We start from the raw sequence: 27,764 nt of genomic DNA on the forward strand, positions 1-27,764 counted from the left end.
TTTCTTTGCATAATTTACATCCTGTAATTATAGCATGAATCATTAAGTGACTTATGATCAAAAGCAGTAGAAACTTGCTAATTGCCTCCTGCTTGGTGCTGTTCATCCCAGTTCAGGACATCATCTCACACTGTAAAATTCACAGCAAGTTGGAAAGAGAAGCTATAAAATAGCAGCAACTCCCAGCTTTTTGGGCACTAGGGACTGGTTCCTTGGACAGGGTTTTTCCACAGACTGGAGGGTGCATGGTTTCATGTGCTGCCTGCATCCCACGGATGGGGCTTCGCTTGTTTGCGTGGCCCAGTTTCTGCCACACCATGGATCGATGCAGATCCACAGATGGGGCAGGTAGGAGTGTTGGGGACTTCTGCGCTATAGCATGCAAATAGTACAACTCACAAGAAACTATTGTACCAAGAGCATTCTCATTAAAAAAAATATGCCTAAATCAGAGGAAGGCTTTCTGATCAATTTCTGCTCTATGAACTTTGAAAATATTTTTTGAATTAAAAAAAAAAAGATTAGAAATGAACATACTTCAGCATGCCAGCCACTTGTATTGCCTTTTGTTTCCAAGAATACTTCTGGAATTCATATAGAAGACACTTTGAAAGAATGAAAAAGGGTGAGTCCTTTATTTGAAAGCAAATAATAGATGATAACAGTAAGCTGGGAGTGGAAGGGTTGGATTGAGGGCATCCAACGGTGGAATAAATTTATTGGTTTTGACCCTGATAAATGGATGTTTGGAGGCTTGCCAGGACCACCATGTCTGCTCGCCAGATTATTAATGTGCCTCCAGCCCCAAGTGCTTAATTGAATTTAAGTTATGCTTGTGGGAAAGGTGTGGCAAAGATGACATGTACAGGCGTATTCAATAACCACATCTATGTCTCGCCCTGAAGCAGTTTTGGAAAAAGAATTTCAGGGGAGGAAGCAGGGATTGTTACTACCGAACAGAATACCTTTAAGACAGTATGCTATTTCTTCTGGCACTATATTCACAGGTAATATTGGACACTTGTGAATAATGATCAATTATATTTTTTCCAAACATACTGATCTCTAGCAGGTTTTCTTTTACACCTAATCTTCGCATGCATTTGCAGTCCTTAATTCTGGCCCGCTCTCATGCCTGTAAAATTTTCTCTTTTTCTTTGACCCAGCTTTAAAAATTTTAACCCAGGTTTTACAGGATTTATCTGAAGCAGATTGATCAGTCAAACCAATTTTTACACACAATAAATAAACAGGTAACCTGGTCCCAAGGCTTGTAGCATGACTTTTTTTTCTCTTTTTAAATGCAAGGGCATTTAATAGCTTCTCAGTATATCATTACAGTTCTGTTTAATTCACATTATTTATTAGACTGCTTGGTACCTTAAACTTTATGAATGGAACAAAATAAATATTGTAGCATTGTGTTGACCTATATTTAGTCTCAATGATGCCAGCAGGCTGATTTTTTTCTTTAAAAATAAAGACAATAGAGGCTATTAATAATTTAACAAAAATCATCCTGGGCTTGTGTGAGGACTATTAATCCAGTATCATTTCCCTTGCCCTGTACTCTATCCAATAGGATTTGTGTGGCTAGGATGAAAATAATATATAATACCTGTCAAAAAGTGAAAAGAACATTCCTAAGAATGCTAGAGTGTTCTGTTTGTGAATTATGCCAAATTTCTTCCTGTTAAAAAAGCTTTTTACAAAGCATGAGAAGGTTTGAGCAGGAATAGAACCTAAAGTATTAAAATACTTTTTTTTAGTGTTTACTTAATAGTTTTTTAAAGTATTAACATTTTGGGGAACACTTTAAAAGTACTCATCCCCAAGTTGTCCCTTCTCTGTTTAAAAAAAAAATGGTGAAGATGAATAAGCTGTTGTGAATCTATGGATCACATTAATTTTTTGCTGTTTATAGAATGTGTTATGTTATGTTTGTTGGTCAATGACTGTAATAAAAGATCACTCTTAAAATACATTAAACCTCTTCTGGCTTGGATAATTTACTTCTGAAAATTGACAAACCATCAAGACATGGTCCAGAAGAAAGTTCAACACAATCCTAAGAGAAATGGAACATTCTGGAGTTCTCTGGAACTTTCTGTTCCCCTATCAATGATTTCTGCACATTCCTAATGAAAAGAAATTATGAAATTAGAAATTATCATAGAGCAATCTCACAAAGTAGTTAAATAAATACAATCCAATTCCATCTGGTGCCTGCAATTTATTATATGCAGAATGACAGCAAGTGTCAGAAAAAGCACAACATCATGGAGGTACAGTTAGTGAGTAGGCCCAGAGGCAACATACCACTTTGGCACAATTGATCAGCATAATTTATACAAACACACTAATAAATACATAATAAACCATTAGAAGAATAGCAAGGACTGATTTGGGGATACCGTGGTACACAGACACCACTGGCAATGCCAACATTATCCCACAAGTCAAGCACACCATGACAGGGCAGGGAGAGAACACACATTCACCCCTCCTCTAGAACAGTGGTGTATTGCATCAGGCACAGACAGGAGCTAAAATATTTACTGATGAAAATTTATCAGTTTGCCCAGTTTGGGGGGGGGAGGAAAAAAATATCAAGTTCTTGGTTTTGCTTAGGCAAGAATATTTGGAGGCTGTGACCACTGGAGAATTACCAAGATAAAGTGAGTCAGTGCTGAACACTGTGGCACAAAAATTATTGTATGCAACTTAGTTTGATGCAGCAGTAGCAATTCCATATACCAAAATGAAATTGGATAGATTAAAGAAACATTTAACTTGATAAGTCAAGACAGAAAAAGGATACTAAATTTTTAATTCATTAATATATACTCTGAATATTGCGTTCCTTTTGACAGCTGTCATTTTCTTTCCTGCACAAAACAAAGCACTTTGGAACAAATCCTGTGGAGGAATTTACTCAATTCTGTTAGAATGGGTCCTGTATTTAGCTTCAATTTAAAAAAAAAATGGCCTTAGTTCTTATGACTCCTGGATCAGCTCAACTGTTTGAATGAACTTCATAAACATAAACATCCACAGGAATAAAACCAAAGGACCATTTTGTGGAGGCTCAATGTCATATTTCCTGAATATGTACCTGATGTTTCCTTTTCACAGCATAGGTTCTTGGAGAAGAACTCCAAAATGGGCATGGAATGGCAGTGGTTATATTTAAGCCTGGGGACACACTATAAAAGCACATCAAGCACATCATTATGCTTCAAAGTAAAGCAAAGGCCAACAGTCAGAAGACCACTATTGGCTACAATAAAACAATAACTTAAATAAATAGTTACTGTGATGAAAAATAGTAATAAATACTAGTTTGGCCTGTAAACAACCTACTTTTTTCACATTAGATTTCCTGCTCCCCTACTGTGTCTAAAATAAAACCGATTAAGCTTAAAGAATGAGAGGGGAATTAGTCCCACTCTCTTCATTCTTGAAGAAACACTGGAATGTGATGAGCCCAGATTCAAGAGGGGAGACAGGAGGAGGAAAGGTTGGCAGTCTGGAATGGAAACAGGACTGTTACCCACCCACTTCTCCCCTCATTCATCCAGGCCTGGTATCAAGTCTGCAATGCTGTCCACATAGTAGTGAGGCACCAGGTCCTTAGCTGAAGGGCTGTCACTGGCCATGTAAGCCTGTGCCTCCTCTAAATGAGAGACACCTGTCAGGGTCAAGACCGTATCAAGGCCACAGTTCTTGCCAAACAGTATATCCGTCTCCAGCCGATCACCCACCATAAGCATGCGGGATGGATCTACACCAAAGCGCTCTACAATGCATTCAAACATGTATGTGTTTGGTTTTCCAATGACTGTTGCTTTGCGACCAGAGGCTGTTTCAACTGCAGCAGTGAGGCTCCCTGTCCCTGAAAGAGAAGAGACAAAACAACCACCAATCAAGAGTGACCTCCGTTAGCAGCAGTAATCCAGGCACTGCCTGACATATTTAGGTAATCCAAATTGACTGACCCAATAAAGGATGAGTGAAATGAGTCATTTTGAGTTCAAACTAGCGAGACAAAGTAAACTTAACTTTCATTTAAATGGAAAGCTTGTATCTAATTTTACTATTTATGTGAAACAGATTCACATGGTTTTAAAGATTTTACTGCAAGTAACATTATAATCCAAGAAATTCTATCAGCTCAGTTGGGATCCCAGTTGAAAAATCTTGGAATGAATTCCAAGGACTTATCAATACAAGCTTCCCAGTTGTTCAGAAACAGATACACTTGAGTATTTAACATTTCAAGGCTAGAATTAGATATAAATGGATACATTTTATTACTCTGTATAAGTATATATTACCATATATACATATATATATACAGTATACACTTCAAATAGTATTGCTAATAGCAAGATCAACCAGTCAACTTTGGAGTAAAGTTTTTTTTTAAAAAGTGGGGAACAGATAACCATTTTATGAGGGCAAGAGTAGGATGTATGAAGATTCATAGATATATCTTTATCAATAGAGATTGATATTTTTGTCCCAGTTCTCTTGCCAATCATACAGAATGTCCCATTCAGTGCAGGGATATTTCTAAATTCCACAAAAACAACTTAAAACTCAAAGCTCTAAAAGGAGTTGCTTGCAATGGTCCAGGGGAAACAGATGCTGACTCATCTTATTTGAAGAACTATGCAGCAGCTGACTAATAGACATTTACTTTCTACTTGCAAATCACTCTACTAAAAGTCATCTTATTGGAATTGCTGGTTAACAACCATGCAAAAGGAGCTATCAAAGTAACAACCACCTTGACTATAGAAACTGTTCCAGGCTCATATCTTAGCAACACACAAGAACCTCCACAAGGTTATTTGATCACTGGCAGCGAAGAACACCCAGTGTTCTTCCAACAATGATTGCTAGTAAAATATGACAAAAAGTGACATAAAGCCTAACTGTTCAGCGTTTTAGGAAAAGGCACACTTGACTTTGAGAACATCCCTTCAGTTCATACTACTTTTATTCTGGTCAAAGCTTTGCTCAGCGCCTCAGGATTCTTCGAATAAATTATGGTGTGTGTCCTTCTATACTGTATGTCATTATCTGAATGAAATATTAGTCGGTTTGAATCTCGTTATGGGGCATTTATTAAACTGTACAGAAAGCAAGATATCGAAGACCAGAGTAGATGATATAACAAGAGAAAATCCATTCCTCAGCCTTAAGCCTACCCAGATCCTATGAACCCTTTGGATGGCTGTCCGCTTTTTCTCTCAACCTTTTTTCTTAGCTTGTGTAAAGGCAGGATTAAACCCGGCCGCTGTCCTCTGCTGTACAGAGCTAACAGGCCCAGGGCCGGGCGACGTAAATGGGCCTCGACGCCCAGCCGGAGCTGGCAAGGGGGCTCCAGAGCCTGGCCCCCTCCGGTCCGCCGCCCTCACTCACCCGGGGTGCGCTGCCCACTGCTAAGCGGGTGCCAGGGGTCTGGATCGGTGGCTACCAGCAGGCACCGGGGGTCGCGCAAATAGGCGCAGGCCTCCGAGAGCTTAGCGAAGGTGAACTGGTCGTCGTAGCCGACGACGACAGCGCGCACCGGGAGGGGCTCTTCGTCGCCGTCTCCTTCTTCTCCGGTCAGGCGGAGCCCCGCGTCGCGCAGCTCCCCGCGCAGCCCTTCCCCGCCCAGCACGAAGACCCGGCCAGGGGTCGAGGCGGCCGAGTCTCCGGCTCCGGCTTCCCCGCCCAGAAGGCGCTGGCGGAGGTAGAGAGCGGAGCAGAGAGCGGAGCTGAACACCTGCTCGCCGCGGATGCCGCGGAAGCCGAGGCGGCAGAAACGACACTCCAGCTCGGCCACGGAGCGGCGGCTGTTGTTGGACACGAACAGGGTGGTCTTCCCGTTCTGGTTCAGGCGCTCCAGCAGCTCCGGCGCCCCGGGAACCGCCCGCTCTCCGGTCCACAGGACCCCGTCGCAGTCGAAGAGCAGCCCCTGCGACTCGCCCAGCACTTCGCGCAGACAAGCGCCGCTCAACCGCCTGCAGCCCGCCATGCTGGAACCGCACTCGCCTCCCCCCCCACCCCCCCTCCCGTCCTGCTCGCGGAGACGCAGCCAATCAGAAGCGCGCCGTTCCCTTGACGGGCTTAGGAAACGGTACCAATCAGATGCCCGAAGAGCCGGGGGCTCGACCCGCTTAGAACGACACGGGGAGGGGTGGGAGATCGGAGGGAGTGAGGGGGGGGGGGTCCGTCCGTCGTCCAATCGCGGGTTGCTGGCGCGATGAAAGCAATTAAAAGGGGAAGGCAGGGAGTGATGAAAGCGGGGCGGGCTGCGTGAGAAGCTGCGCCCAAGGCGGGGTGGGGGAGTGGGGTATAGGGGTGGGAGAAAGAAACTGCAAAGAAGGCGTTCTGAGCAAGACCCGCAAGGGGGCGCTCGTCTTCCTTTCTAACTGAGCAGCGGAGAAGGGTAAGGTAGTCTTCCTCCGCCCCTGTAGCTTTATCCTATTGGTGGAAGGAAAGAAGGAAGAGGCGGGTCAAAATAAAGTGGCACGTGTTGTACACCTGTTAGCTCGAAGGATAAAAGCTCGACGGGCTCTTCATGCAAAGGAGCGCTTGAAAAACTCACCTTAGGGACCGTGGGGAAAAAAAAGCGGGGTATAGAGGGACATTACCTTCTAGGACAGTTGTCTCCAACCTTGGCAACTTTAAGCCTGGAGGACTTCAACTCCCAGAATTCCCCAGCCAGCTTTGCTGGGAGTTGAAGTCCTCCAGGCTTAAAGTTGCCAAGGTTGGAGACGTCCTAGGAGATTATATCCTAGACCTACCTACTTAACTACATCATATCTCTATCTCTGTCTGTCTATCTCATCTCTCTACATCATCATCATCTGATTTAAATAGTGCCGGTCTCATATATATGACTCCTATGCTGAACAAAATAGCAATAGCACTTAGACTTATATACCGCTTCATGGTTTACAGAGTCAGCATCTTTCCCCCTCCCCTCAACAATCTGGGTCCTCATTTTACAGACCTTGGAAGGATGGAAGGCTAAGTCAACCTTGAGCTGATGAGGATCGAACTGCTGGCAGTCTAACAGAATTAACCTTGCAATATTGCATTCTAACCGCTGCACCACCATGGCTTTTTATTAAAATAGTACACCTGTTCAAGTCATCCAAAATACTGATTCCATGTTTTTTTTCCTGGAAGATATTCTTGCTACCTTAAAAAAAAACCCTGTTGGTAAACTGTCTTCAAGAAGCTGATTGAGGATAAACGCCAGATAGTTGCTATAGAAATTAAGAGAATCGCCTGAGATACTACTATCACTTCTTGTTTTCCTACTTTTTCCTCTGTGAAAATAAAAACAAGGCAACAGTACGTAGGAAAAGGAGTGGCAGAACCTGGGGGTGGAGTTAAATAAGAATCAGCCTAAAGCAGGGGTCAGCAACCTGCAGCTCTGGAGCCACTTGTGGCTCTTTCACCCTTCTGCTGCGGCTCCCTGTTACTCAAAATATGCATCACAACCACCAGCGCACGATTTATTGAGCTTTTCAACCCCCGGTACGCCAACCATAGATAAATCCAAGAAAACAAAAGTTTCAGAAGAAAACAGAACATTTAATTCAATTACATATGCTAGTTTTGTGGCCGCTCAAGAAATAGTCAGGCATGGGAAGGGTTTTGTGGCTCCTGGTGTTTTCTGTGGGAAAGTGGTCCAAATGGCTCTTTGAGTGCTTAAGGTTGCAGACTCCTGGCCTAGAGTCTCAATTTAGTCACAAATGGACTAAGTCCAAATTCCTTTGAATTCCATGGAGCCTTATGTAACTCCAAGGAGGTGCTCACCATTAGTTGAGATGATTTTTGTGCATAGGCTGTTTAGAAATAAAGCTGTTGAATTGGACCTTTGTTTGTGGACCTGGTTTTTTGTGCCTGGCACAGGTACAAGGTTGGGAAATAAAGCACATTCTTGAAAGCACATTCTAGTAGCCATGCAAAAACATGCAGAATAAATCTGGCTCTCCAGGAAAGGCTAGGGATTTGAACTCTTCAGCTGCTTCTGATGGGCCACTTTTATATTGTGTCAGCATGAATGCCTTGCTGCAGGGCTGTCAAACTCGTGGGCCAGATGTGTCATGTGCTGGCCACGCCCATGCCTGGTTTAGTGAAGGGGGAAAAAGTCACGATACGTCACATGATGATGCGAGTTTGAAACCCCTGCCTTGCTTCATTTGTTTCAATTTTTTTTGTGTCTATGTGTCATATAGGACTCAGAATTTTTATGATGCTCTTGTCTATTACAGTGTATTTGTTTATTTACCAAAAGTTATATATTGCCTACACTTTTGATTTTATGGGGAGAAGTGTCTTTCAATTGCAATTTTATTTTATTTACCTATTCCTCTCATTTGCTTTTCCTGAAGCAGTACCTAAAAGTGAAAATTGATAAAAGGGTATTCATCGGCAATGTATTTATTAGACTTTATAATGTTACAAAACACCTTTATCTCAATAAAACAAGAGCTGTATTTATCTTTGATACAGGCAAAACTGATACGCAGTTTCTTTGATTTGCCTTTTGCCTGTATGAACTGTTTGGATCATCTCAGATGAACTAGATACATTCTTAAAGTTGAGTTATAGATAAAATGTTAACCCAGCGAAATAACTAACCACTTTTTAAAAGGGTAAATATAATTCTCACAGATAGGATTAATGCAAGATGCATGGTATAACTGCAGTAAAGAAAAGACAACATAGTCTATCTTCTTTTAACATTTATTCAGAAGCTTCCACAAATGTCTTGTCAAAAATAATAAAAAAGCAGAGCACTGTTAATGAAAAGCTATTTTGTGCTTTATAGACTGACAACAGAATAGTAGGAATGTGAAGTGTGTTGTATCAAATTGCTGCTTATGTACAGGGCTTGGATTAAAATATTACATGAAGGACAACCTATACTAAGTGATGCTTTAATGTTTGTAAATAGGAAGGGGGATTTTCTATTTATTTTGTGTGTGGGGTGTGCGTGTTTGATTTAAATAGATCACCATACATAAGGGTCCCAAGGGAGATGACTTTTGCACCTTGATGCATTTGGAGAACATCTTAACAAAATACCAGGCAGAAAAGAATTGCAACAAATTGGATAGGCAAAAGCAAAGCCAGTGAAATTCTTCCTCTCAGGTATTCTCCAGAGTTTCTACTTTCTGAGCAGCAGCAGACGGAGAGCTGTTCTTTCCTTCATCGGCTTCTTTCTTCATATGGACGGGATCTTTGGGCGTTTCTCTACTGCAGATATTAGTAGAATCCTCTTCAGCTGCAGCTGCCTTATTGTTCGTAGCTTCTGAAGGAGGCCTGGGGGATGGCGGAGCTTTGTGACTCTGCCGTCTGGCAGGCTGGGGAGGAAGTGGTGGTGGCACAACTGGAGCTCGTGCTGGTCCCCCTACTGTTCTTCGAGGTAAGGCTTTAGGGATGGAGGAAGACTCTGGAGGAGGAGGAGGAGGAGGCATGTGACGGTGAACAGGTAGCGTAGGATGGGGTGGAGGCATGGTAGGTCTGGGTGGAGCCACTCGCTTTGCTGTCAAGGAGAATGAAAGAAAGAGAAATAAAATCCAATATTTTAGACATTTTTTTATTCTATCACCGGTGACTCAGTTCTGCAGAAATCCAGAAAAATGCTGTCACAGTTGATATAAAAGTCTCTCTTAATTATTTTATTTCTATGTATTTTCTTTGTATCTGTTTTTTCAAAACTGAAAATTATTTCTAAAAGTACTGACTTTTCATATATTATTTATATTTATATATGTGCTTAACTGCATAAGGTGGTTCCTAACAATACCAGAATTGTGGATTAAACTGAAATCTGAAATCTATATTTAAAACAGATTATACCAGATTATATCCAACATTATCAAACTGCAGTATGAATTTACTACCTATGTTTCCCTCTATTTTATCTAGTCTTGTCATTTCAAAGTACATACAGAACTATGCGCTAGTCAGTCAACCTTGATGATGCTATGGATTTTCTGAACAGGACAGTAAAACAAAAGAATAGGAGAATGGTAGGGAGGTGAATAGAATAAAACAGGTAGTATGCAGTGGTGAAATCTGAACCGGTTTCCTACCAGTTTGCTGGCTGTGCTGTGCGCCACCATGTGCGCATGCACACCAAACACATGCTGCATGAGCATGCGCAGTGTCCACCAAATGGGTGCTGCACATGCATGCATACACATGTGCAGTACATGTCAAAAAGAGGCTTGGGAAAGTAGGTAGAACAGCGAGGGGGGGATCATCTGTGCCGTGCGATTTAGCTTCACAAGAAAGCAGGATTTCCTAAACTGCGCAGCACAACTGATCGTCAGAAATACCAGTTCAGAGGAACTGGTAGCTTTTTAAAAACTTTTAAACTACTGGTTCAACCGAACTGGAAACTAACTACTGATTCAACCGAACTGGTAGCTTTTTTAAACTACTGGTTTGCCCGAACCAGTAGTTTTTATCACTACCGGTTCATCCGAACTGGAGCGAACCAATACCATTTCACCCCGGTAGTATGGCATTGCATATTGCCAGACAGCTTCCAATTCTGTCAATCAAAATATATTGTGCCACTATTCCATTACTCCTTATTTAGCTGATTTTTCTTTTGTTAAAAAAATATAAGAAGTAGGCACAGTATCAATATAAGATGTTATCAACAGGTCTCTATAAAATTCAGAGGAACGCTGATTGCACCACTAAAACCTTTTGAATCTTCCAAGCTACAAGCTATGTTTTCAGAATACAAAATAGTACCACTGCCTTCTTGTACTTAATGCAAGTATCTTGCTTACAATCCCATTTGAAGAGTTCTTCAATGATGTGGGAACATTGGCCACTTGTGTCAACAAGAGAGGTAAAATGATTACTATGGTTGTACTATGAAACTTACTTTTTCGTGAAGTCTCATCAGCAGAAACAGAGGTAGGTGGGCAGATTGTTGTTTCAGTAGATGACTCGGTCACTTTTGAGGACACTGTTTCTGGAATAACCTCAGCATTTTTCCTGCCAATGTGGAAAAGTCTTACAAATTCTCATTTGTAGGCTTCCAAAAACAATTAGTATACAGAGAAATCCCATAAATATTTCCATTCTTAATCCTGGATATCAACCACAAACCACTAAAATGGTGGCTGACCTGTATTTTGGGAAGGTTACAGTGAAGTTTTTACTCCATTCACTGACTAGTGAAGAACAGGTGAAGGTTGCTTTGTGCATCCCGAAGAAGAATAAGTTTTAAAAACTGATTCCCAAATTGTGTTTTCTCCTTTTCTCTTTTGCTAAATTTGTTTTTCTTTGGATTATTTTTTAATGTAAGTTTGAGGGAGGGACCATTAGTCCTGCATTTTATACGCTACTGACTATTGGTATTACAAGATCAGGTTAAAATGGTTTAAATTATATCCTATCTCATAATGATGGTTGTGGAAAGTCGTCTTCTCTGGAGTTTTTTTTACTGTAAGCATCAACAATATGTCTGCTGCACAGCAGCACACACCAGACTAAAGTAAGATAGAGTAACTTGTGATTGGTTAGGTAGTCTTTATTAGAAACCAAGTCATTGTCTTAGATTAGGATATAAACCAGATCATTGTGTTAAGCTGTAAGACAATTTATTTGCTTACATATACATGTTATTGTAGGTATAGTGATTATTTATTTGATTACTCCTTTATTATTTTTACAAATGTTTTATTAAGCCAGGCTTAGACTGGTACCCTGTCTATTTGAAACTAGTGTATTAAATAAACAACACAACAGTATCCTGTTGTGATAGGTACATGGGCACATCACCAAAAAGAAAAATTGTATCTGAATAAAAAGTGGAGAACAGAAGAGCCCTGGTAGCGCAGCAGACTAAAGCACTGTTATTAACATCAGCTGCCTGCAATTACTGCAAGTTCAAATCTCACCAGGCTCAAGGTTGACTCAGCCTTCCATCCTTTCTAAGGTAGGTAAAATGAGGACCCAGATTGTGGGGGCAATAAGCTGACTTTGTATAAAATATACAAAAGTATTAAGGCTATTGCTTAACGCATTGTAAGCCGCCCTGAGTCTCCGGAGAAGGGTGGCATATAAATCAAATTAAAAAAAAAAAGATTATGTAATTGAAATGTATCGCTACAATTTTTTGAGGAACTGATATAACAAAAAAAATATAATGTATTAAATTCCTATTAGAGTAACTGTGACCACATGCTTTATATGTATATTTATGCTAATTAAGATGGATACTTTCATGGCCTTTTTATTCTCAGCCTTCTTTGTAAAACTAAAATTAAAAGCATAGCTGAAGGTTATATTTGTCTATGTATACCTTTCTTCAGGCATAGGGGTATTAGATTCCGAAGGCAGAAACACTGCTGTAGATTCTTCTGTTGTGGGGATGTTTTGATTTTTGATGTCTAATGGAGGAGGAGTGAACAAACTGGAGACATTGAAGTCAATATCTTGAGGGGAAAAAAGAAAAATAAATGAATGAGAGAGTCTAAGTGTCTAAAAGCTATTGTAATGTTCTGCAGTTCTCTCTAGCAGCAGAAGGTTCATTGTTGATTCCTTCCACCTCTCTGTTTCATAAGATTTATTAGTGCTTTAATAAAGAATAGTCAATTCATGCAAAATCAAGAAGGGGCAGCCTGACTAAAAGTCAGAAACCTGTGACTCTTCCCTCTAAAGCCCTTAAAAGCTAATGCCACAACCTAGATGTTTAAATTGCTAAAAGACATTATCTGTTCATTTATCTACTTTTTGATTAAGAAAGCACCTCCGATCTAGGATCTAGGTTTAGGGTTTAGCCCTAGAGAAAGGTAATACATTTGGCTGGAATACCATGATGGCATTCAACGCATAATTTAATGAAGTGCCTTAGACATTCCTTTCAGAAATATTGGTAACTGCATATAAATCATACTTGATTAAATCATTCATATGCAGCTTCTGCATCTGCCACTGATTTGAGTTCTCCTCAAGAATGGTTCATATATACTCAGTTTTTACCGCCATATCTTTAAAAGTATGAAGTATTTTTAAAGCCATTTGTTAGCCACCTTTATACAATACCTTGCTTTTAAATACTAAACATTATTAATATAAATTATATATTTTCTTTCCTCCAAAGAAACACAAGTTGAGAGCCCCTACACACACACAAATACACACACACACACTTTGCAACTCTTATTCTAACCCTGGATAACAAAAATCTTGCTATTGAAACTTGCATGATAAAGAAAGAAATATAGCACATGAGTGATATTATTGCAATGTATAGTTACTCCATAAGGCACATAGAAATTTCTTTTTCATAGTGAAAATTCACAGAATCATTTATTAATTCCATTTTCCGGTCTCCCTAAGCTGTCCTTTTCAACTGGGTACCAATTACATGTGTCTGCTTACAAGCTTTGTGGAAGAATCCAATTTGCCCTGAGAAAAAAGAATTTGAATTACCTCCTGGAAAGAGGATCTCAGCATTTTGTATGAGAGGCTCCACAACTCCCACAACTTGGATGGAGGATACAGAAGCTATGTCTAGCTGCACTTGGGACCTGGGGGAAAGAAGCCAAGAAAAAACGCTGAACAGATTCTGAAGCAACAACCTATATAATTCATTTGTCCTAATCTCTCTTGCTCACCTTTACAGGTATGCTTCACCCACATGTCAACATATAAATATTAAACTATCCTGATATTTGATCTCTGAACATCTAATAAGATTTAACCTGATTATAACAAGTGCACATAAATAATTTAACAATACTTTCCTCTCCATCAATAATATTATCCTCTCATCCCAGGGTGAATGTTTTTTTTAAAAAAATATTTTTTATTAAACAGTTTTTTTAAAAACAAACAAAAACAGATATTTACATCTTCTTCTTTTCAACTCTTTGCATCAGTAATCCATATTTATACATTTTCTCTTTCTTATCTTAATATATCTTTTATACATATATTTCTAATATATCATATATATACCATTATAATATATTCTATTATTCTAATTATTTTATTTACATTTGACATAAACATGTACCTAATTTCCTATCCACAATTTTTATTTCTTCCCATTTATTTCTATATTTCTCCACCTAATTTACTCATTATTTAGTCTTCCTTTGTCCCCTCCCTTTCCCCCGCTTTCCCTCCATTCCAGGGTGAATGCTTTTTATATTTATGTGGTACTAAACAGGAGATGGTAAGATAAGGCTATTATTGTTAAAAGATATATTGATATATATTAATTCACTGAAAAGAGAAAACATATCTCAATATTGGTTGCTCTTGAAAATGTGTAGGAAAGTGTGCAGCCTTGTCTTTCACCAGGATTCCCATCTGTTTCTGGTTGGTTACTTCATGAACAGAATATTAGGTTGAAAGCACTGCTGTTCATATGGGTTTTCTGGAGAACTATTTAAAACCTAATTTGAAGGCATTAAGAACAGATTTAAGAGGGGAAGCAATTGGATTCGCCCCTCCTTCATTTTGGCAGTGAATGCCCATTCAGTTCCTTTCATTTCTTGAAAAGTTTGAGAAATGCTATATAAAAATGCTATATATGCTATATAGACTGCTAAATGCTATATAGACTGAAATAAACTTTTCACACACAAGCACACACACACTTTCCCACGTTAGTAGAACTGGCAGCGACAAAAAATATTGAAGATAGTTGAAAGTATGACAGTAAAAGAGAGCTGTTTTGGAGCTGTGATTGGAGAAATAAAGTTATTTATTTATGAAGTTATTTACAGATTTTTTTTTTACTTTATATCTAATTCTTGGATAGTTGAACCTATGCAAAGGAGTTGGGATCTTTTTATGTATCTGCTTAAACTACCTGCCACTTACTTGATTGGTTTGGCATGGCTGAAAAAGAAATTAAGATTTTCCTCTCTATATTACAAATAAAGAAAAAGTTCTCAAGAAGGTCTTTGAATGAGGAATGTTGAAATCACAAAAATTAAACTGCTGTAATCACTTTGTTGCAGTGATGAAAAAAAGATGCACTTTCCAAATGTTTCCCAGTTTTAAAAGAATTTGCCCTGGATGATTTTCCTTTATCCATTCTGTGGGTCCCCAGTTGATTTATGCTAAAATTCCCAACAGTAATGCTATTGGCTGGGGAATAATGAGCATTATAGTTTAATTCATCTGATGGGCAGTACCAAAATTGGAAGAGAATAAGATATATCATTTTTGGTACAACATATTACATAGATAGAGAGAATATGTGAAATAAGAGAGGTATTTCTCAATAATTCATTACTGAATAAGTATATACTATATGAAACCCCCAGTATATTGTCTTCTGGGACATCTATACTTTACCTTTCATTCTCCTGGGGCCACAGTAGGTTGGGTCCTAGGACAATGGCAATGTTGCTTGGGGACATTTTATTCACTTCCTGTTGTTCAGCCAGCTTGGCTAAAAAACGAATCAGGTACCTACAAAGAAAGAGTGATTTGTAGAAGCAAAACTCAGTGTCTTGATTTTCTTAGGATTCTCATGTTTTTCCTATTGAATTTTGACCTATCACAGAAAGGCAAGGAGGAGAAAAGCTTTACATCTTCATTTAAGTAAGCCCATAAGCCAACTTTCTGAATTAAGGCAGTAAACATAAAAATGCAAACATTCAAGAATATTATTATACATTATAATAAAACTTAAAATTGATCCTTGAAAGTTTTAAAAATTTATAGCTATGTCACACCTCAGGTTGTTGTAGTTGTCCTTGGGAAGAAGATTACAAACATCCTTGAGGCACTCTAGTTTAATTTCTGGTTCTTTGGCACTGAAAAGGAAAAGTGCAGAAAAAAAAGGATGTGATTTTTTTTTTTTTGAGGCAGAAAAGGAAGACCAGAACAACTTGAAAATAAAAAGGATAATAGCGCTTGTGAGAATTTCTCAAATTATTTCGTATTGCCTAATAGTCAAGGACAATGTAATCAGATTCTGGCTGTATTTCTTTTCATTTACATCCTCTAAGGCTTCTCAGATATGGATGGAGCAATCCTCTCTGGCAATAGCAATAGTACTTAGACTTAAATACCACTTCATAGTGCTTTACAAAGTGGTTTACAGAATCATCATACTGCCCCCAACAATCTGCGTCTTCATTTTACCGACCTTGGAAGGATGAAAGGCTGAGTCAACCAGTCAGAATCGAACTGCTGGCAATTGGCAGAATTAGCCTGCAATACTGCATTCTAACCACTGCACCACCACAGCTGTCTTTAGCTCTCAGTTGGTGGGAGCACCTGGCCGAGCTTCTCTGAGGGTAGAAGCCAAACAAGTTGGGTGGGTCTGGTTAATATTTGCAAGGGGAATACTGGGAATACTGTCATCTGGGAATACTAAGGTTAATTTCTTGACTGTTTGTTTTAATGGAAAGACGACAGTGGCAACCATTTCATGTTGTTGCCAAGAAATTACATGAAATGTCCATGAAATTATCAGGAGTCAAGTTCAATGCAAAGGAACCTTGAACCTTGACTTGAAAGTAGATTTGATTGTCAGAGTTAATTGCTTGAGCTGAGATTCAATCTCAGATTTCTACAGTTTATTCTAAATTCCAACCACTGGTTGTCTCTATATTTTACAGGTCAGAATATATTATACGTTTTTCTTCTGCACTATCATGTATTAGGAAAGGAACATTTTTTGTCAGTTTCTAAGAAAAAAAAAATAATCACCAGTACTATGAATATTTATCCAGAGATTAACAATTACACACAAACAGTAGGAGGTCTTTCTGGCTTGTTATTGGCTTGTTATTGTTCTAACTATCTGCCTATGGGAAATTGAATAGGACTAGAACTAGGCTGAATTAGTAGTCTAAGAATAATCTGAGATAGAAACAAAATTGGATATATTTCTGAGAGTTTTTTTTTAAAGGTATCTGCTGAAATATAGAATTTTCTTTTAGGTTTTTAATGTCTTTATTAATTTGAGATGAGAATATCTGCACTTTCTTAATGCTTGTGCAGCCTGACCTGTGCCAGCATATACAGTGGATATACTGTAAGAACTCTACACATCCATTGAAATGCTAGGTTTTTGAAATGTAAATAAAAATCAGATGAAGATAAATCAGGGTGCAAGAAACTTTGAAGTGTTTATCTTGATCTGATTTTTTCATATTTTAAAAACATGGTATTTTAAACAGGAATGTGTAGACTTTTTATATCCACTGTATATCTGGGGAGAAAATAGATTTTATAACTATTTTTCCAATATAAACAAGGCGGTAAGTATTAGTTTATCAGATAAATAAAACTCAATCAAAGACTGAAAGAATTATAGTGTGCTTAAGCCCATCTTTATATTTCCAACTCACCTGGCAGCTTTCAGCCAATCATCATAGAGTTCAGAGGTCATCAATGGCTGTGGCAATTCTCGTAGGTAACATTTTAGTGCACCTGGAAGCAAAAAAGTATGTTTCTGACACAGTATGACTGCCTAGCTGTAAACAAGATGTAAATTGCCTGGCATGTGTCGAATGTTTCAATATTATGAGAACCAGTATTGTAGCAAATCAGCAGAGTTTGGGCACTGTTTTCCAAACTGTCTAAAGAACCTTAAGTTGGTTACTTCTGTCTGAGAGAAAGATGGAATTATGCTGTGTAAACTTGCCACATTTAATGAGGTTCAAAATAAATACTTTATTTTCCTGTGAAGCAGCAAGAGAAGGTTCCTTAGATGCTTGAAGGTGTGGCAAAAGTGTGCTTTGCTTCTGTTTTGCTCTACTCAAATTTCACTGAAAAGCCGCTTTGACAAGAAATGATAGGTAGGTAGGTAGGTAGGTAGGTAGGTAGGTAGGTATAGATATAGATAGATAACCTTTATTGCCATGTTTTACTGTGGGCACACTGGCATGCATTAAAAATGAAATTCTGTTTCTTGATCTCAAAAGTGTACACATACATAACATACACACCAGGGGTGAAATCCAGCAGGTTCTGACAGGTTCTGGAAAACCGGTAGTGGAAATTTTGAGTAGTTCGGAGAACCAGCAAATACCACCTCTGGCTGGCCCCAGAGTGGAGTGAGAATGGAAATTTTGCAATATTCTTTCCCCTGGAGTGGGGTGGGAATAGTGATTTTGCAGTATCCTTCCTCTGCCATGTCCACTAAGCCACACCAAGCCACACCATGCCCACCAAGCCACACCCACAGAACCGGTAGTAAAAAAAAATGAATTTCACCACTGATACATAAATACATACATACATACATACATACATATATACACACACACACACCCCTATACCCATACATGCATATATTAATCACTGTCCATCTTGAATACATATCAGAAAGAGGAAGTTTGAAAGTTCACATGGTTAATACTATATGGAACAAAACTGCAGCCAAATCTGGATGTTCTGCTTCGGAAACGGGAAAGCCTCCTCCCAGAAGGTAACAAGGAAAGCAGGTCGTGAACAGGATGTGTAGTGTCTCAGACAAGATCTCTTAGTACTGCTGATCACCTACCTGCCACAGCATGAGGGTCTACGTAGAATTCTTCCTGAATATTTGAGCCACTGTCAAGACAATATTTTAGTTTCTTCAGCACAGAAGCTCCAGCTGCCAACCGGAAGAGCCCCTAAAAGAAGAAACAAAAATAAGAGAGAAGCCAGGAGGTCCGTGGCAAATGAATAGCTGGACAGAGGGTGGCACCTACCTCTTCCTGCATACCTGTGGTCAACAGCATCATAACACAGGCTTCAATGGGAAGTGCAATCTCTCGCCCAGCAGCCTTTAGGTGAGTTTCTAAAGGCCTGCCATACACCCTTGGTACAGCTGCATCTAATGGAAAAGGGGCATCTAAACAAGGAAGGAGGAGGAGAAAGGACAAAGATTAAATAATGTTTGTCTATTAATTTCCAGAGTTATCTCCTGTCTCCTCTTCTGGGCTAATATCAGGTTTTTTGATGTACACAGAACAAAAAGCTGAAGCCATTTCTAGCTGACTACCACAATTTAATGCAAATAACAGTTAATGCAAACATTAATTAAAAAGGACCACATCTAAGCAGATGACCAGAGAATGCCCCTACCAAAAGTATTAATGTTCAGTTCCCACATATTGCATTTGCAGCCCTTTCTCTTTAATATTCTCAAAGATCTGGCTGAATAATAACAATTTATTTATTGCTAATGTATTTGTTTTGGTATTTGCTCAGGGGTGAAATCCAGCAGGTTTTGACACGTTCTGGAGAACGGGTAGCGGAAATTTTGAGTAGGTTGGAGAACCGGCAAATACCACCTCTGGCTGGCCCCAAAGTGGGGTGGGAATGGAAATTTTGCAATATCCTTCCTCTGGAGTGGGTCGGGAATGGAGATTTTGCAGTATCCGTCCCCTGCCATGCCCACCAAGCCACACCACGCCCAAGCCACGCCCACAGAACTGGTAGTAAAAAAAAATGGATTTCACTACTGTATTTGCTCATAACAAAAAATGCATCTTAAGTTGTACCTGTTTGGTTGTGAGAACTCATTAGCTCTGCCAAGCTGGAATTTAGAGATTCCAGAGACTTCTGGTGATATTCTGCCTGGATTTCCAACAACTGTCACAGAGAAACAAGCAAATAGAATTGTAATTCTAATTAGTATTTTTCCTACAAGTCTTGTCTATGGACAGACGAAATTTTCGGAAGTTACATGATTTTTAAAATATAATATAAATAAAATATAAGTAGAGTAGTTAATAAAAGGAATTAAATCTTACTTTGATAAAGTACTTAGCATAGCTGTCCTCCTTGGTTGAAAAATGATACAAATCAGCCATATATTCATCCTGGAACAGTATTGGGAAATATTATTCCTTGATACACTCGTGAAAAATTAAACAAAATTTTATCACTATATTTATTGACATTCATTCATTACAGCAGAGTTTCCCAACCTAGGCGGCATTGACATGTGGCCTTCAACTCCCAGAATTTCCCATGGCTGGCTGGAGAATTCTGGGAGTTGAAGTCCATGCATCTTAAAATTGCCAAGGTTGGGAAACTGCATTAAAGCATCAACAAATTCTTAATACAGATAGGGAGCATACTTGTAGTGTACTTCTTGAATGTAACTGTATGGCTCTGAGGATACATATATGCAACTAATGGAAGCCAACAAATTCTTATGCTTCACTTGTGGAAGCTACCCAATACACAATAGAATTGATAGTAGAGACTGGTTCCATCACTAGACAATCTAAACACATCCAATCAGATGAAAAGAAAGTACATCAATACTTTATTCTTTCTATTTTATTTTTTTAACTATTTCTCAGCTCTCCTGTACTTGATGAATTTCTTACACAAGCATGTTTATTTATACCAGAATTGAAGTGTGGACTAAGATTAATCAATAAATTCTTGATCAAGCTATTTCTACCTTGCTCTGCTCCACCTTCCTTTTCATCTCCTCTTCTTCTTCTTTCAGATTCTCCAACTTCAAGGCAGCCGACGAGGCTCCTGAAGTTGTGACAGCACTGACAGTGTTACTGGAATTCTTGGCAGCTTGATTTAGACTGCATTAAAGAAAAAAAAGAAACAGGTAGATTTGATGGTATTTCAAAATTAGGAAACAGGATATGTTTGATATGAAAAATTTTCTTAATAATCAGGGTTTGAGCTGTTATTGTGAGGCCTAAGATTGACACTCTGGATGCAAACACCCATGTGATGCTATATTTTCTGTGGAGTGGGAAGCCCAAACTGTTTTAACAGCAGTTTTAGTGCAAATTTTGAGTGCCAGACTCTATAGAACTAGGGAGGCTTGAGTTCAAAATTTGTCTCATTGTGAAAGCGTATTGCACAGGTAAACAACCAATAACACCCAGTTTATTTATTCAGCACAATTTGGCAATTTCACACAATCTAAATTTCAGGATAAATCACCAAATTTAGATGGTACAAATTTAGTCTTGATGTTATACAGCATTCTGCACAAACTGAAAAATATCCACCATCCTAAGGAACCCCAAAGACAAAATTGAGTTAGAAAATCAAGGAGTATATGAAATCCCATGCACCGCCTGCCCCACCACATACATCGGACAAACCAACAGACGAATAAGTGCAAGCATAGAAGAACACAAGAACTCAGTCAGAAAAGAGGAACCAACTGCTTCCCTGGTCCAACACCTTAAAGCCACAGGACATGATATTGACTTTAAAAAGACCAGAACTATCGCCAAAACTGAACACTTTAACAACAGAATAATCAGAGAAGCCATCGAGATAGAAAAACGCCCACACAGCATGAACAAACGAGACGATACCTCCCGCCTACCACCCATTTGGAAACCCGCCCTTATTGACAAACGAGTCCCTAACACGACGAATGACACCAGACCCACACTCACGAGAGCCACACAGGATGTCACCACCACACATCCACGCAGAAAGCAGACTCAAACCCACACTGATAATGAGCCACGACCAAGGACCAGAAGCCAGACCACAGCTGCATCATTAGCCACTTTAAACCCCTCCAATACATACATGAAGCAGCCTGACACTCACCATGAAGAGCTCGCACGGCCACAAACACGAAGCCAAACAACAACAATGCAGCTCACCAGCTCAAATCCCCCTGCAACTCAGACTAAGCTGAGCACAACCAAGCCCCCACCCAAACAGAACCCACCCCCAGCCAATCAGAGCACAACCAACCCCCCATCCAATCAGAGCACAGCCAAGCCCCTAACCAATCAGAACACACCTCCATCCAATCAGAACACAGCCAAGTTCCCACCCAATCAAATCACACCCCCACTAGCAGTTAAAAGGAAGAGACAGCTGCGATCTCACATTGCTCCTGGAAGCACGAAGCCGAGAACACCAGCCTGAAGATGACGAATGAGACTTCGTCGAAACGTCGCCAAGACACTTCCAATTTTACGTGGGAGAAGACCCGAATAACCAAAGACCTACATACAAACACCCGCGAAAACCTGAGAAAACATATATATATATATATATATATATATATATATATATATATATATATATATATATATATATATATATATATACATATATATTTGTTTATGTAAGTTTTCACGGGTATGTATGTGTGTATAGTTAATATTTTGGGTTTCTTCCCGTGTAATTGTGGATATATCCCTAAAAGGGTAGAAGCGACGTTTCGACAGAATCCCATCTGCCATCATCAGGCTTATGTCAGCAGTCTTTTGCAGTAACTGCCGTTGCTATTTCAAATCTGGTGCTGGTATTCTGGGATGGCTCCACCTTTTCATTCTGATTGGTTGGGAGTCCCAGTATGTGTTTATTGGCTTGGCTTTTTTCTAGTGGAGAAAAACCGACCATACACCCGAAGCCAAGCCAATAAACACATACTGGGACTCCCAACCAATCAGAATGAAAAGGTGGAGCCATCCTAGAATACCAGCAACAGATTTGAAATAGCAATGGCAGTTATTGCAAAAGACTGCTGACATAAGCCTGATGATGGCAGATGGGATTCTGTCGAAACGTCGCTTCTACCCTTTTAGGGATATATCCACAATTACACGGGAAGAAACCCGAAATATTAACTACACACACACACACACACACACACACACACACACACACATATATATATATGAATATGAGATTTATTTTTTCAGTTAGCAAGCATAGTAGTGAAACACTTTATTGATGTGAATATGATAGCAAGCAGTTACTAACTGAAAAGACATCTTAAAAACATGAAAGCCACTTCCAACAACCTTGAGAATTTCGTTTCCTACTACTGCCATGGATTGATGGCAGTTATCCAACTCTTGCAGCTGTTTTTCTTGTCTAATTCAGAAATGGCAAGTATTGATGCTGAGATGCAAAGTAGGAGTTCCATCACTGAGCAATCACATCTCCTTAACCTATGCATTTGCTTAGAAACGTTAAATAATTTCTGCAAGTCAGCACGGAAAACAAATAGTAATGTAAGACATATGGAAAGTGGGATTCCCGAATTGACATACAATTGAACAGGCATGTGGGGGATCATCCATTTGTGCAGCTTTCCCCAACCTGGCATCTCTTAAATACAGGCAATCCTTACTTAATGACTGCTGGTTAACATGTGACATCATGCTTAATGATTGAGGATGATTCACATAACAACTGCAGCTTCTAACTGCTGTAAGTCAGTATGCTCACATGACATTTCATTTTATGACCATGCCATTTAGTGATGGAGTTAATGGTCCCAATGGCAGCTGTTAAGTGAGGACTATAATAATGCCACTGGCCATGCTGACTATGAGTAATAGGAAGTACAGTACATCTGGTAATAGATTAGAAAAATGATATGCTAAAGATTTGAAGTAGTTTTGAAGTGCTAAACTGTGTTTTGTTCAAACATAACTTCTTTCAGTTGGCAGTAATTCAGTGGTGAGTTTCAAAATTTTTTACTACCAGTTCTGTGGGTGTGGCTTGGTGGGCGTGGCTTGGGCATGGCAAGGGAAGGATACTGTAAAATCTCCATTCCCACCCCACTCCAGGGTAAGGTTACTGCAAAATCCCCATTTCCTCCCAATCAGCTGGAACTCGGGAGGCAGAGGATAGATGGGGGCAGGGCCAGTCAGAGGTGGTATTTACCGGTTCTCCGAACTACTCAAAATTTCCACTACCGGTTCCCCAGAACTGGTCAGAACTTGCTGAAACCCACCTCTGCAGTGATTGCATTATATCATAAGGCATTGTGGCTAGCTCACACAAACCCTAAACCTCAAATCCAAGGAAATTGTAATTCAGAATGTTAAATTAGTTGGTACTTTAAGGCTTTGGATGTCAGAGATCTTGTTGCCAAGGTAATGTTATCAAAAACACAACCAGCCCTGGTAGAACATGAGCTAAATCTTAAAGAGACTTTTCCTCATCACTCCTTTCAAAGGTTTCATTGAGCCCTCCCCATTTTCCTATTTCATTATATCACAACCCCCCCCCCCAGTACCGGCTTTTGATGGTGTTCCAATCCAGAATAAGTTTCTGAAGGTTCTTTTTGTGTTTCAGGATGACAGGCAGCTCCTCCTAGAAGAGATTGGGATGAAGGAGTTAGGGCCGGTTCACACTATAATTGGCTCCCATAAAACACGATCCCCATCAATAATTTTTAACTAATAAATGTTTAAATGGTCTTTAGATACACCTAAATATACAGTAATAATACTAATATAATCATAAAAATGTCAAATACAGTCTAAACATTTGACTGTTATATTATTATGCAAGCAACCATCATAATAATAATAACCTACAATGGCCAGATACAGCAGTAACAAAGATACTTTGGAATATCTTCAAGAAATACCATTTGCCTGCAAGCAAGAACTGGTGGGATCACAAAATAGACATATAGAAAACGAAGAAGCTAAAGTGTTCTGGTACTTTAAAATTCAAACAGACAAGCACCTGCCATATAATGCCTCAGATTTAACAACTGTTGATAAGAAAGACAAAAAAAGTCTGGATAGTGGATCTTGTTTGTTTGTAATCCACATAAAACAGCCTATTTCTTATGTTTCCAGAATTTTATTCTTTTTCTGACATTAATGTTAAGATGGCCCTTGCAAGGACTCTGTATGAGAATTTTCACCATAGCCAGATTTGCTATTTATTTGCTAGATTTATATCCTATCTTTCCTCCAGGAGATCAAGGGAGCATACCTAGCAGTCTTTCCTCCAATTTTTCTTACAACAATCGTTCCATGAGGAATGTTGAGTTGAGAAACAGTGATTGGTATATAAAGGCATTCAATGAGCTTCCAATGACTGAGAATGGGTTTGGCTCTCCTGAGGCCTTGGGTGGATTCTTACTCTACTATGCTTTTCTTACATTTGAACAGCAGAAGCAGTTAGTGATCTTTCTTCTGGCACCCTGACAGGAAATGCCTGTTTCCTGATTTTGCTTACGTTAGAAAGTCAAGCATGACAAAGTAGTTATTTCCAGTGCATATTGATCCTTAACTATAGCTGTGAGCAGCCTTACAAAACGTAAGCAACCTTTTGATTTTGTTCTAAATGAACATTACAATCAAAGTTCCCATAGCTCCTAAATTACAGCAGCTTTTGCCCGTTTGTTAGGAAGGACTATGTGGCTGGGTTCCTGAAGCATTCCATCATCAATTGTGTAACCATAGTTTACTGCATGAATTGCACTGTGGCTGGACAAATTGTGAAAATGCTGGGGGTTAAGTAAACATGGAAATAGGAGTGAAGAGAAAAAAGATGAAAGATTATGCTGGTTTCTGACTGTAGCAAAGTTTTGATTTGATTTGAGACTAAAGATACCTCACTCAGTTTATTCAGGGGTTGTAGGACATCTTGTTCGAGAGTAATTTCAAACTCTGCAAGGATCCTGGCCAGCATGCTTTGAATGCAGCAACTCATTTCTAGAGCTTTCCTGAAAGCAAAGAAGAAAGAAAGAGTTGAAAACCTGACTTGGAAGGTGAAGAGTATCAATCTACCATAACACCTCTGGGGATTAACATATAATACAAGACAAATTCCCTGTGTGTCCAATCACTCTTGGCCAATAAAAAAATCTATTCTATTTTTTTTTCTTTTGCTTCCTGGTTTGGATCCTTCAACAGCTGCTGCTTCTCATATCCAGCATTTTCTAGATACCGTATATTGCATTGCAAGTCATGTGCAATGGGAATCGAGAGCATCAAATTGGGAAAACCATTTTTTTCAATTAGGTTGCCACAATTCTAACTTCTGTGATTATTACTAGGTATGCTTTAATTTCTCTATATGTATCCCATCTTTTTGCCCAGAGGATATATAGGGCCACTAAAAGTAAAAATAAGCAGTTGAAAAATCTAGTTTAAAAGGGATAAAAATCACAACTCATTCCAATTGAAAAGGATGAAAGGTGGAAACCTGAGCACAATTCCCAAAGAAATACTCTCCAGAATTTGGAATTACTTGGATGATTGGAGATACAAGACAGTAACTTCATTCCCCATATTCATTTTCTAAATAAAATGCTTGTTGAGTAGCAGACGCATGTACTTGTCACTGATAAACCCCAAAGACTGTTCTGCAATTTCAGGTCATTGTGGCTCAGCTTCAGTTGATAATGCAACATCCATATATTACTTGTGTGATTGCCTGTAAAAAAAAATACTTTGTTTTTTGTGATTTGGTGTATCTGTTACTGAAAAAAAGTCTGCCCTTTGCTCTTTTGTGACACTGCATAGAGGAAGTCAAGGGAATGCTAGCAGGACAAATAGTGCCTATTAAGTGATGAGCAATAGAATTTAAGGCTGCACTAGCAGATTTGCACTTGGGTGACAAGACTTTCTCTTCTTCATGTCACTCCTGTGTGTTCTTACAATTGCTCTGGAAGAATAAGAGTTTTTCTGAAACAGATTTGAAGGTATGTGGAAGCCTGTGCAAGGGGAAAGGGAAATGGTCTTCCTCCCAACTCAACACCCAGAAATGGCTTCTGCTAATAGAAGTGTAAGAACCAATTTGGTGTACTGATTAAGGCAATAGAGTAGAAACCAGGAGATCATGGGTTCTAGTCCACTTTAGGCATGAAGCAAACTAGTCGACTTTAAGAGTCAGACACTCTTAGCCCTAGGAAGCAGGCAATGGCACCCACTTCTGAAATTTTGGCAAGAAAACCTCAGGGACTTGTCCAAGTAATCACTAGGAGTCAAAACCAGCCATAAAAACTTGCCCCAACCCCTTACCCCCCAACCAGTGGTGGGTTGCCCCCGGTTCGGACCAGTTCTATAGAACCGGTAATAAAACCTGTGGGAGGCTCTGCCCACTGACCCTGACATCATCAGAAGTAATCTGCACATGCACAAAAGCTTCTGCGCATGCTTAGAAGCTTCTGTGCATGTGCAGAAGCAAGGTGCGTGCGCAAGCAAAGCGTGGGCATGCGCGCAAACCTGTTGCGAACCGGTAGTAAAGGTAAGTAGAACCCACCCCTGCCCCCAACCAATACCCACCCACAACAGAACTGCAGCTTGGATTTCACCTAGTGAAAACTAGACCCACTCTGTGTTTTTACTGCTTTCTCATGTACCACCCTATTGCTGGACAGAAAGTTATCCCAGAAGTAGAAAATATAGCCTAATGCAGATTTCATAGTTGGCATGGTTCTTAAAATACAATGGCCAACAGGAAAAGCATTGGTGGAGGAAAACAGACAAGGCAAACAGAGGAGACTCAACTTGCCATATATCTCTGTACGAGTGGATTTTAAGGTTAATATTAATTACCCAGATGCTGGAAAGAATACTGCTCTAGAAATCAATATTTTTATGTTTTCAGAAAACAATACCAGTTCAATCAGGATACTAATGCAAAGACCATTTCCAAATTGAGAAAGAAAATATGATTTTGCGATCCGTAGAGGGGATGGACTTTATGGAAGCCCCAGAGATAACGAACTAGACTATATGTTCCTCAGTTATGAATAACACTATGTGGTCTTTCTCTCATAAAATGTAAGAATTCTTACCCAAGACTGGAATCTGTGTCTAATTCCTTAAAACTTTCAGCCATAGCAACTGATAATGCCATCAAAGGTAACTTTTTCTGTGGAAAAAAGTGAGAAAATAAGACAATGAACAGACAAGGAAAATACCTATACCAGCTAACATTTGGTAATTGCAATTATTAAATCTCTAACTCCTTGCCTATAGTTATATCTTATAGTGATATAACTTTCCTGTTTCTTTACTATTGACTTAACAGGTAAT

General features: G+C 39.3%; 1 protein-coding gene across 1 annotated transcript in view; it reads right to left on the reverse strand.

The window, feature by feature from the left end:
- Positions 1-2,230: 2,230 nt before the first annotated feature.
- SH3BP1 (SH3 domain binding protein 1) overlaps positions 2,231-27,764 on the reverse strand; it is a 40,155-nt gene continuing 14,621 nt past the window's right edge. Inside the window, exons 4-20 of the mRNA XM_070947893.1 lie at positions 27,524-27,600; positions 25,333-25,444; positions 23,996-24,072; positions 20,426-20,561; positions 19,764-19,832; positions 19,512-19,602; positions 18,717-18,859; positions 18,527-18,638; positions 17,370-17,451; positions 15,744-15,824; positions 15,361-15,477; positions 13,480-13,577; positions 12,347-12,479; positions 10,922-11,034; positions 9,168-9,559; positions 5,431-6,169; positions 2,231-3,895 (exon numbers count right to left, since the gene is read on the reverse strand). Of these exons, the coding sequence (XP_070803994.1) occupies positions 3,570-3,895; positions 5,431-6,169; positions 9,168-9,559; positions 10,922-11,034; positions 12,347-12,479; positions 13,480-13,577; positions 15,361-15,477; positions 15,744-15,824; positions 17,370-17,451; positions 18,527-18,638; positions 18,717-18,859; positions 19,512-19,602; positions 19,764-19,832; positions 20,426-20,561; positions 23,996-24,072; positions 25,333-25,444; positions 27,524-27,600 (2,898 nt within the window). The 3' untranslated portion in view covers positions 2,231-3,569. The remainder of the gene's footprint in view (positions 3,896-5,430; positions 6,170-9,167; positions 9,560-10,921; positions 11,035-12,346; positions 12,480-13,479; positions 13,578-15,360; positions 15,478-15,743; positions 15,825-17,369; positions 17,452-18,526; positions 18,639-18,716; positions 18,860-19,511; positions 19,603-19,763; positions 19,833-20,425; positions 20,562-23,995; positions 24,073-25,332; positions 25,445-27,523; positions 27,601-27,764) is intronic.

The sequence above is a fragment of the Pituophis catenifer genome, unplaced genomic scaffold, assembly GCF_029215685.1.
Source record: "Pituophis catenifer annectens isolate HBS135680 unplaced genomic scaffold, rPitCat1.0.hap2 SCAF_7, whole genome shotgun sequence".
Classification (NCBI taxonomy): Eukaryota; Metazoa; Chordata; class Lepidosauria; order Squamata; family Colubridae; genus Pituophis; species Pituophis catenifer.